This window comes from Chiloscyllium punctatum, chromosome 19 (genome assembly GCF_047496795.1).
Source record: "Chiloscyllium punctatum isolate Juve2018m chromosome 19, sChiPun1.3, whole genome shotgun sequence".
In the NCBI taxonomy this organism is placed as follows: Eukaryota; Metazoa; Chordata; class Chondrichthyes; order Orectolobiformes; family Hemiscylliidae; genus Chiloscyllium; species Chiloscyllium punctatum.
This window is the reverse complement of record NC_092757.1, coordinates 73,990,105-74,002,238: the sequence shown is the minus strand read 5'-3', so window position 1 is coordinate 74,002,238 and position 12,134 is coordinate 73,990,105. Positions and strand designations below refer to the sequence as shown.

At 41.2% G+C, this 12,134-nt stretch overlaps 1 protein-coding gene across 1 annotated transcript in view; it reads left to right on the top strand.

Annotated features, from left to right (window-relative positions):
• The window catches only part of acaca (acetyl-CoA carboxylase alpha), a 271,808-nt gene that overhangs the window by 121,521 nt on the left and 138,153 nt on the right, over positions 1-12,134 (top strand). The window contains exons 36-37 of the mRNA XM_072589677.1: positions 3,770-3,985; positions 11,918-12,073. Of these exons, the coding sequence (XP_072445778.1) occupies positions 3,770-3,985; positions 11,918-12,073 (372 nt within the window). The remainder of the gene's footprint in view (positions 1-3,769; positions 3,986-11,917; positions 12,074-12,134) is intronic.

The following is a 12,134-nucleotide window of genomic DNA, read 5'->3' as shown; positions in this document are numbered from 1 at the left end:
CCTCTTAACAACAGGAAATTTCATGTTAGATGAGGTTAGAATTAGTTAAAAATACAGGAGTGGCCGATTATAAAAAGTATCAACTGAATTAGTTTGGAAGTTTTTTGAAAAAAGATATGGCATGGTGGCTCAGTGGTTATCACTGCTACCTCACATCACCAGTGACCCAGGTTCAATTCCTGACTCTGGCAACTGTGGAGTTTGCACATTCTCTCTGTGTCTACGTGGGTTTCCTCCGGGTGATCCGGTTTCCTCCCACAGTCCAAAGATGTGCACGTTAGGTGAATTGGCCATGCTAAATTCCCTGTAATGTTAGGTGCATTAGTCAGGGGTAAGTGTAGGAGAATGGGTCTGGGTGGGTTGCTCTTTGGAGGGTCGGTGTGGACTCCCTCCATCTTTCTTGGCTATCTCTCTTGACAGGCCGAAGGGCCTATTTCCACACTGTAGGGAATCTAATCTAATGTTATCTCACTATGAGCATTGCTAGACTCCTGTTGATGACCAGTTTAAATGATTTGAATTTATCCTGCAAAAAAAATGGAAGGAGTAAGACCTCATATTAACACAGCACCTTTTATTAGTGTTGGAAATACCAAAGAACTCCACACCCAGCTAAGTACTTTTAATACCATTATAGTATTAGATGGAAAATGGGAAATTCCTGAGAGAGAAATAGGTAACATTTCAGGTCATTGACTTGTCATCAGTCAGTCCTTTCTGGCAAAAAGTAATTGATCTGAAATGTGTAAGCCCATCCTTTCTCCTCTTTCTTCTGTCTCTAGTGGGAGTTCCCGCATGTATAGGAAAGCAGCTTTAGCGTACCTTAACCAGAAATTTAACTTGTGGAATGTTAATGTTCTTTAACCCTCACCTTCACAGTTCCTGAAGATGTGGCTGAAATTTGCAATTTTCCATTTGTAAAGTGTAAATCAACAAGGGCATTAATCTGAAATCAAGTGGTCAGCAACCTTTAGCCTCTCCTGGGTTCATCAAACCACATAATGTTTTCAAAACCTATCACTAAGTGTCTTCCCTACCCCTCAAAACCTGAAGAGAACCAATTCTAATACTGATAAAGCTGGCCTGTTTTTATTTCCAGGTAACTCTGGTAGTTTTAAATTTTATAATCTAACTTGTGTTGAAATGACACATACAGTGAGGTAATTCAAAAAGTTGCTAAAATGTGGCAGTGGAGTGAGATGGAATGAACAACAGATTTCTCTTAGAGAAACCGAAGGACCAGGTGAGATCAGTGACTGGAATCTTATTCTGAAACCAGCAAGAATATTGGATGTTGCGGTTTGGATTATAGGTTGTGTTGTGATGTTGAGATTGTAATAGTTTTGTGACATTAATACCATGGTGTAGAGAAAAGGATATGGGGTAACATCCATTGTTTGAGAAGAGGTCATTCGTAACATATTTATGAATTGAATACTAACATGAGTTTGATAATTAGGTTAGAAAGTATAGTGTAAGAATAATGTACTCTTCCGAGCACTGTCTTGAGTCCAGATTTGAGTTGATGAGACGTAAAGTCCTAGCATAAAACGAGATCCATCAAGTGGCACAGTGGGGTGTATAAGGGCAATTGAGTCTTTGTGAAATAGATTTTTCTGTATTAAAGCTTCTGAGTTTAACCCTACATTGTAAATAAATTACAGGGCGTAAACTTATCCACCCAGTTCATGATGTTAGTTTTAATGTAGTATTAAAGACAAATGTTTTTGGTATCAGAATGAGAAGATTTTCTTTAAAGCAGATTATCCTGAGGATGCAGTATATTAATTTAGGTCTGTTGCAGCTTTGGAAGCTGACTTACATATGGCTGGCAGATTATTTTTTGATCAAATTGGTTGAGGTTTTGGAAAATTCTATATTGGATGGAAATTGAAAAGATTTAATGGATAATATGCCAACTCATTCAGTTTAAAATGTTTGAGAGTTTTTGGAATGATGCATTGTTTGCAGCAATGTTTAGTGGGACTTTGAGGTACATTTTTATCTTTGCAGCCTGGGAGTGAATAATCATTGAGGCCATTTTTGGGGAAGAAACCAGGGAGTCTGAAGGGAAATCCGTTACAGTTGTCTGATGTTTCATTCTTTCATTTAAACAGAGGAAATATTGGGCAGAGTTTGTTATTGATGTGATTTTTTTCCATATTCAATATTTTTGTTTTTGATGCACATGACCATGTTAAGTGATGGAGTGGGCTCAAAGGGCTGAATTGCCTACTCCCACTCCTAATTCCTATATTCCAATGTATTGAGCAACAAGTGAATTTGGAGCAAGAGTAGGCCACCCAGCCCTTGAGCCAACTCCACCATTCAATAAGGTTATGACTAATCTGATTATTTCATATTCCTACTGAGCCTTGATCACATTTCAGCCTCTTGCTTATCAAAAATCTGCCCAGGAAGTATGATATGTCTCAATGATATAGATAAAAATCTACTGAAATTTCTTAATTTACCTATAGTTGGTGTAATTGCTTTGGTTTAACACCTTTTGTCAAATCCAAAATCCAAATTGTAATTCAAGAGGCAGGAGAATAAAGACAAAACAGAGCTGGTGACACACTGGTGAAGATGAGGGCTTGTGCACTGTCATTTGATTTTAATTCAAAATTCATTAAAACCTTCAATCATTAAGAAACAGAAGTGAAGGACTCAAAATTTGTAACAAATTATTTTAAAATTAATGGGAAGTGGAGAGCAGATTGTTCAAGGAACTTGAATGAAAAGGGGTCTTATCTAATCTGTCATTATTCTAGAATTGAAAACGTGGCTGTCTTGAGCAAAATCTGCATTTGCTTCTTGTGCAATTTGATTTCAGAAGAGTGGTATCCATGTGCCTGTCCTCGAGTTCACATTGATGAGAGGACAGTCTACCTTCTGATTGAAGGCACTGCTTTCTTTAATGCAAATTCAATGATCGAGTTCATCGACACTGCTATCTTGAAATCCAAGTTACAAAACAACCTGTAAATATGTTCAGTATTGTGGCCTCCACCAGTCTTTTCGAACATAATTCCAGCAGCAATCTAAATAGTTCTGTTTTTTGCTTTATCCTGTCTCAACAATATGATTCGTATAAATTGACATCACATACTTAAATCTTAAAGCACCAATCGTAATTTAGTAACTGGACGCGAATGTCTGTGCATGCACCCTTTTTCACCCCGTCTTGCTTTCATCTCCCAATCTCTCTTTCTTTCACTCTCGGTCTGTCTCAATCTTTTTCATCCTCCACCTCTCTCATTCTTCCTTTACCTCTCTCTTTTCATCTTATTCTTTTTGCCCTCCATCTCTGTTTCAGCTTCCTCCTCCACTCCCATCTTCTTCAGCAGTCCCCACCTTTTCCTCACTTTCTTATCCTTCCACTCTCCCTGTCTCTTTTGCCCTCCCATCCTCATGCATTCCTCCTCCTCATTCTCTCTCTCTCCATCTCTCTTGTCCTCATCCTCCTCTTTTCCAACTTCTCTTTCCCTCACCCTTGCTCGCTTTCCTTCGATCTCATCCTCTCCCTCTCTCTCTCCCTCTCTCTCTCCCTCTCTCTCTCCCTCTCCCCCCCCCCCCCCCCGTCCCGTCCCACTGTCTCTCATTTAGCCACTTATCCCTCTTCCCCTGAATTCTTCCTTCACACTTGACTGTCCTGTGCCTACTTCCCTCTCTTGCTTTCCCTTCCTTTCAATGTACTTATATTAACATATTTTATTAGTTCAGTCTTACTGATTCTGTTAGTTGCACATATATTTTTCTTTTGCAGTTTCAGGAAGACCGGATTTACCGACATCTGGAACCCGCGCTGGCTTTCCAGCTGGAGCTAAATCGGATGCGTAATTTTGATCTTACCGCAATGCCATGTGCCAATCACAAAATGCACTTGTATTTGGGTGCCGCCAAGGTGGAGGCTGGTATTGAGGTGACTGACTATCGATTCTTTGTACGAGCGATTATTCGGCACTCAGACTTGGTCACGAAGGTGGGTGAACTTATGAAAACATTCATTTAGCACTGTTAAAAATGCCCTCAAAACTTTTTATGCCAATGTTAGAATTACAATTAATGCCTAACCTAGCAGTAAGATATTGGTAATGGTGATAATATGTTTGGCCAAAAGAAAAAGGTGATAAAGCAAGTGAGGTAGGAGGAGTGGAGGATTGACAGACTGAATTCAAATGTGTGATCCTGGGACTTTGTGGGGAATGTTTCAGTGGAGGTCAGAGTCAGAGAAACTGCAAAATCTAAGCAACACTGGTCACAGGCCATGATGCGATTTTAAAGAGAAGTTAAACATCAGTTGAATTGGGAGCAGTCAGCAAGAGAAGGGGTGATGAATAAGCACGTTTTGAAATAGGGCAGGATACAGCTGAGTTTCTGCTGAGCTGATGTTTACACTTGGAGGAGGGTGGTTGTAGGGGGAACAGCAGGAGAGCATTAGAGTGTTGAGCTAGGGGTGATGAGAGACAGATGAGGGTTTCAGCAGCAGATGGGCTGAGGCAATATTCAGTTTTATGTTATGGAATTGGAAGTAGAAGTTCATTATGTTGGCGAGGATATGAGGATGGAAACTCCGTGCAGGATCAACTTGGATCCTGAGATTACAAACATTGTGGTTTAACCTTGGACAGAGAACAAGGAGGAGGATGGAACCAATAGTAAAGTGCAGTTATTGGTGTTTAATTGGAGAAAGTTTTCATTTGCACATGTCAGGATACCAAGCAAACAGTATATTAGTATAGAAATAGTGGAGAAGTCAAGTATGGTGGGTGGAGATGCAGGATGTTGGCTGCATTCATGTGAAAGATAGACAATAGACAATAGGTGCAGGAGTAGACCATTCAGCCCTTTGAGCCTGCACCGCCATTCAGTATGAGCATGGCTGATCATTCCTAATCAGTATCCTCTTCCTGCCTTATCTCCATAACCCTTGATTCCACTATCTTTGAGAGCTCCATCCAACTCTTTCTTAAATGAATCCAGAGACTGGGCCTCCACTACCCTCTGGGGCAGAGCATTCCACACAGCCACCACTCTCTGGGTGAAGAAGTTTCTCCTCATCTCTGTCCTAGATGGTCTACCCCGTATTTTTATGCTGTGTCCTCTGGTTTGGCACTTACCCATCAGCGGAAACTTGTTTACTGCTGCCAGAGTGTCCAATCCTTTAATAATCTTATATGTCTCAATCAGATCCCCTCTCAGTCTTCTAAACTCAAGGGTATACAAGCCCAGTCGCTTCAGTCTTTCAGTGCAAGGTAATACCACCATTCCAGGAATTGACCTCGTGAACCTACACCGCACTCCCTCAATAGCCAGGATGTCTTTCCTCAAATTTGGAGACCAGAACTGCACACAGTACTCCAGGTGTGGTCTCACCAGGGCCCTGTACAGCCACAGAAGCACCTCTTTGCTTCTATACTGAATTCCTCGTGTTATGAAGGCCAGCATGCTATTAGCCTTCTTCACTACCTGCTGTACCTGCATGCTTGCCTTCATTGACTGGTGTGCAAGAACACCCAGATCTCTCTGTACTGCCCCTTTACCTAAATTGATTCCATTGAGGTAGTAATCTGCCTTCTTGTTCTTGCCACCAAAGTGGATAACCATACATTTATCCACATTAAACTGCATCTGCCATGCATCTGCCCACTCACCTAACTTGTCCAGGTCACCCTGTAATCTCCTAACATCCTCATCACATTTCACCCTGCCTCCCAGCTTTGTATCATCAGCAAATTTGCTAATGTTATTGCTGATACCATCTTCTATATCATTAACATATATTGTAAAAAGCTGCGGTCCCAGCACGGATCCCTGCGGTACCCCACTGGTCACTGCCTGCCATTCCGAAATGGAGCCGTTTATCACTACCCTTTGTTTCCTATCAGCCAACCAATTTTCAATCCAATCTCGTACTTTGTCCCCAGTACCATGCGCCCTAATTTTACTCACTAACCTGTGTGGGACTTTATCAAAAGCTTTCTGAAAGTCCAGGTACACTACATCTACTGGATCTCCCTCATCCATCTTCAGAGTTACATCCTCAAAAGATTTCAGAAGATTAGTCAAGCATGATTTCCCCTTCATAAATCCACGCTGACTCTGTCCTATCCTGTTACTACTATCCAGATGTGTCGTAATTTCATCCTTTATAATAGACTCCAGCATCTTTCCCACCACTGAGGTCAGACTAACTGGTCTATAATTTTCTGCTTTCTCTCTCCCACCTTTCTTAAAAAGTGGCATAACATTAGCCACCCTCCAATCCTCAGGAACCGACCCCGAATCTATCGAACACTGGAAAATAATCACCAACGCATCCACGATTTCCCGAGCCACCTCCTTCAGTACCCTGGGATGTAGACCATCAGGCCCCAGAGACTTATCAACCTTCAGACCTAACAGTCTCTCCAACACCAAATCCTGGCAAATATCAATTCCCTTCAGTTCAGGTCCTTCAGCCACTGTTACCTCAGGGAGATTGCTTGTGTCTTCCCCATTGAACATAGATCTGAAGTACCCATTTAATTCTTCTGCCATTTCTTTGTTCCCCGTAATATATTCCCCTGATTCTGTCTTCAAGGGCCCAATTTTAGTCCTAACCATTTTTTTGCCTTGCACATACCTAAAAAAGCATTTACTATCCTCCTTTATATTTTTGGCCAGTTTACCTTCGTACCTCATTTTTTCCTTTGCGTATTTCCTTCTTAGTAATCCTCTGTTGTTCTTTAAAAGCTTCCTAGTCCTCGGTTTTCCCATTTATCTTTGATATGTTATACTTTTCTCTTTTAACTTTATATGATTCTTAACTTCCCTCGTCAGCCACGGCCACCCATGCCTCCTCCTGGAATCTTTCTTCCTTTTAGGAATGAACTGATCCTGCAACTTCTGCATTATACAAAGAAATATCTGCCATTGTTCATCCACGGTCATCCCTGCTAAGGTATTGCACCATTGAACTTTGGCCAGCTCCTCCCTCATAGCTCCATAGTTCCCTTTATTCAACAGAAGTACTGTCACTTCCGACTGTACCCTCTCCCTCTCAAATTGAAGCTTAATGTATTATGGTCACTACTTCCCAATGGCTCCTTCACTTCGAGGTCTCTGACCAATTCTGGTTCATTATACAATACCAGATCCAGAATTGCCTTCTCCCTGGTTGGCTCCAGCACCAGCTGCTCTAAGAATCCATCTCTGAGGCACTCCACAAAGTCTCTTTCTTGAGGTCCAATACCATCCTGATTCTCCAAGTCTACCTGCATATTAAAATCCCCCATAACAACTGTAGTAACATCTTTGCGACAGGCCAATTTCAGCTCCTGTTTCAACTTACATCCGACATCCAGACTACTGTTTGGGGGCCTGTAGATAACTCCCAAGAAGGTCTTTTTACCCTTAGTATTTCGCAGCTCTATGCACATTGATTCTACATCCCCTGACTCAAGGTCCCCCCGCGCAAGGGACTGAATATCCTCCCTTACCAACAAGGCCACCCCACCCCCTCTGCCGGTCAGTCTGTCCTTACGATAGCACGTGTAGCCTTGAATATTCATTTCCCAGGTCCTGTCCATTTGAAGCCACGTCTCAGTTATCCCCACAATATCGTATTTGCCAATTTCCAAAAGAGCCTCAAGTTCATCCATCTTATGTCTAATGCTTCGTGCATTCATGTATAGTATTTTTAATTTGTTACTGCCCTGACCCTTCCCATCAACCCCTATTTCACTCAACCTTGCAGCATGATCCCTTTCCAAGTTTTCTGCCTCATTGATACAGTTGTCTTTCTTGACTTCTCTTATTCTGACTTTCCCTTCAATTGTGTCTGATTTGTGTCTGAATTCCTAACCAAGTAAAAGCATGTCGATGAGGAAAGCGAAGGGCTAGGGCTCACTCTTTGGGGTACTGAGAGCATGGACCGTTCATGAGATGGAAGAGATGCCTTTGCTGGAGGTACTTGGGTTGAAATCTCATTAAGAGTAGAACAAAAGTACTCCTTCTGAACTGGACAATGAAGAAATGTTCAAGGAGTGAAACTCAGCAGGTCGAGCAACATTTATGAAGCAAGAAACAAAATTAACGGTTTGAGTCTAACATGACCGTGCTTTTCTAAGCATAGGAGAATAGGAAAATACTGCTTTTAAGCTGTATCTGACCACATCTCCTCCTTGTTATCACGACTTGCTGTCTTGACCCCATTCCCACCTAATAACCATGCTCATTGGTATTAACAATTGCAACTTACATATCAAAACAATGTTATACAGAGGACAAAGAGGAATAGTGCACCAAAGTTACAGTTTCAGAAAATTTAATTTCTGCCTTCAGTTCACGCCATTTCAATGCTGTAGAAATTGGCAGGAGAAATTCAGACTGCGAGTTTCAGGGAAGATGGGTGCAGATTTGGAAATGAACGGCTCTTTCAATGACTTTGGATGACAAAGAAAATTTAAAGATGGGGCAGTATTTGCTAAGACGAAAGACACAAAATGATTTTTCAGGGAGTTGTAGGATTGACGGTTTTGATGCATAGGAGCCTAATGCTAATATCAGCAAGCATGGCGAGTAGGTGGGTCAGAAGGATGAGATGTGGTCAGATACAATTTAAACAGACATGGCAGGAAAAAACTGTCACAAGATGAGGATCAGAGAGTGGATGTATGTAGGTTAACTGGGGAAAAGTAGCAGTGACAACGTTGGTGACAAAGAACTCCACGTTGAGCACGAAGGTTAAGGAGATGCAGATTTAAGGAGACAGTTAGTAAAGAGTGTTCCAGGATGATCCTTGAGTAGTGGACAATTTTAGCACAGGCAAATGAGGCCGAAACACTGAGATGTAATTCAGTGTGATCTGCTGGTGGATTGTTAAGCCACTTGTTTGAGAGATACATTCAGATCTGCACCCCTTAAACATGAAGGAGTAAATCTGATGCCCATATCAAAGGGAATAGCTGAGTTGTGGGAAAATTAAGGTTTTGCAGCAGATGAGGATTTTGCAGATGGCGGTTAAGAGATTAGTTGATCAAGTCAACAAATGCAATGAATATTATGAGGAATTGTTAGCCAGAAGTTTAGAGGGTTGGGATTATGGAAATGAATTTATAACTGATTTACAGCAAAGGTTTTTTTCCAAGGCACTGATGAACAAAGAGTATGCTCTGGATCTGTGAGATATTAAGTCAGGGATGGTAAGTGAAAGTAGAATCCCTATGTATAGAAGCAGGCCATTTGGCCTGATGAGTCCACACTGATCCTCCAAAGAGCATCCCATCCAGACCCAACCCACTATCCTGTCCCTGTAACCCTGCATTTCCCATGGCTAATGTACCGAGCTTGCCTATTCCTGAATACTTGGGAACACTGGACAATTTAGCTTGGCCAATCCATGTAACCTGCACATCCTTGGACTGTGGGACGAAAAAGGAGCTCCCAGAGGAAAAGCATGCAGACACTGGGAGAATGTGCAAATGCCACATGGTCATGTGAGGCTGGAGTTGAACCTGGGTCTCTGGTGCTGTGAGGCAAATCAGTTTAGAAAAGTCTTAAATCCTTAGTATATTTTAGTTCATTTAAATTTTGAAAAGTGTGTTTCTCAAATAGGTATCAAATCATGAGTTATTTTGTATGCTATAATTCTGAGCAACACTCTACTATGTTAATGTACATTCAAAGTCATTTTTCTATTTTACTGCATTTTAATGTAATTTTTGATGGTCTATTTCACTTAATATGATCTTTCTCCTAATTTGAAAAATCTCCTGACGAAGTTGAACAAGCATAAAACTGGGAGAGCAGGTAGCACATTAATTAAAGTCTTGTGATGCTTTCAGCAATACGATTCCAAAGGCACGGCCTTGAATTTAAGGGTTGCTACTTCTTGATTTGAATTTGTTTTTTAACCAATGATTAAAAGTGACCTTAACTTTGAATTTCAGAATTCATTTGGTTTGCTTATTTTCACAGTTAATTGAAGAAAATATTGTTATGTGCTGATTTTGTTCTCTATGTTTTCCTTATGTTGTTTAACTGTGGTTAACATATGGGACTCTAATTGAATTTTTAAAAATTTTCGGTTTTCCATGGAGACTACGTCCTTTCTTCCTTTCCAGTTTTCTCTGCTGCTTTTCAGAAGGTTTTGATTTCTTGATGGGATATAGTGAGATACATGCCAGTTGTGTTCTCACATTGAAATGAATGGACTTTATTGTGAGTGTGGGCTTCAAAACCAAATAGTCAAATGATCATAGTTAAATGTGAGGTCCTCATATGAGGTCCAGTTTGCCCATGTGTACTTCTGTTAGAATTATTGAATGGTAGTTCGGAGAGGGATTCTTGATTTTATCTGAACCATTGCTGTGCTGTCTTCAAACTAAGATTTGCTTATTTAGTACGTGCTAGAGTACTCAGCTACTCATTGCATAAATTTGTTGTATGCCTTGGATGAAATTGCTTGCTTTTTCTCATTATTCTCAGTCTTATCCAGTTTGGGCGGCAAATGTGTATGGGCGGCACGGTGGCACAGTGGTTAGCACTGCTGCCTCACAGCGCCGGAGACCCGGGTTCAATTCCCGCCTCAGGCGACTGACTGTGTGGAGTTTGCACGTTCTCCCCGTGTCTGCGTGGGTTTCCTCCGGGTGCTCCGGTTTCCTCCCACAGTCCAAAAGATGTGCAGGTTAGGTGAATTGGCCATGCTAAATTACCCGTAGTGTTAGGTAAGGGGTAGATGTAGATGTAGGGGTATGGGTGGGTACGCTTCGGCGGGGCGGTGTGGACTTGTTGGGCCGAAGGGCCTGTTTCCACACTGTAAGTAATCTAATCTATATCGCTATTCAGACACACCAAACAGATGCACCTTCAGTCTGCTTGACAAGAAATTGTCAATGCTAGTTGTATAAAACCACCATGGCATCCCTTCTGATGTCGTCTGTTCACTTCCCTTCACCCCCCCCACTCCCTGCCTATGGCTTCTTTCCACCACCACTATGCAAGTGTAGTCTTCACTCAGTGTTATTGACCTCAGCAAATCTCATACTGGGAGTAGATTTGAGCAGAACTTTAATGAGCTCCATTCATTTGCTGAGTCTTGCATCAAGTTACCACCACTCCATTGTAACTATCAGACGTGGACAAAGTATCAAGTCTTTAGAGGGGAGGGCGTCATGTTTCCTGTGCTGCTTGTGATTTAAAAGTGCATTGTGCAGTTCAATTTCTTTATAATGTCTGACCTTGTTGAAGGACCACAGCTTTACAGAATAAAATTCTTTAAACAAAATTGCACAGCGACTAGAACTTAGCATTGTTGGAAAGATCTGTGCCAACTTGCCAATGGGAAGTATTGTGTTATAGTGCTGGAGTATTTTAACATCTGTAAACATTGAAAACATGATCTTTAACAATCTGTATTTGTAACTTGTATCAATCTGGAATTAAAGTAGCAGAACTAACATGCATGCCAGAAACTGGAACAATTCACTTTAACCATTAGCAATGCATTCCTACCAGAAGGAACCCAAGGACGACTTAGAGTCATAGAGATGTATGGCATGGAAACAGACACTTCGGTCCAACTCGTCATATCAACCAGATATCCCAATCCATTTTAGTCCCACCTGCCAGCACCTGGCCCATATCCCTTCAAGCCCTTCCTGTTCATACTTGCTGCCAATAAAATGATTGATGCAATTCTCTTTTTATGATCAAAATGAAATCGGCACAAATTTCATGTTTGATCAATCAGGTGGAGGAAGAATAGATTACTAGTGAATTGTTAATTGCTATAGTTTGAACTTTCTCATGAGGTGCTTGGTCTATTTTATGCATTATGTGGCTTATGATGCTGCTTTGGAATTTTTTTAAATGAATGAAATTTGGTACGGTTGACAAATAACTTTTATATTGATATTACTTGTGTCTGTAGGAAGCTTCATTTGAATATCTGCAGAATGAAGGAGAGCGTTTGTTGTTGGAAGCTATGGATGAACTGGAAGTAGCATTTAACAACACTAATGTTCGAACAGACTGCAACCATATCTTCCTCAACTTTGTTCCCACTGTTATCATGGACCCTTCAAAGGTAGCTACTGTCTTTGAAATTTTATTGAGAAAATAAATAAGTCAGTTCTAGTATGATGCAC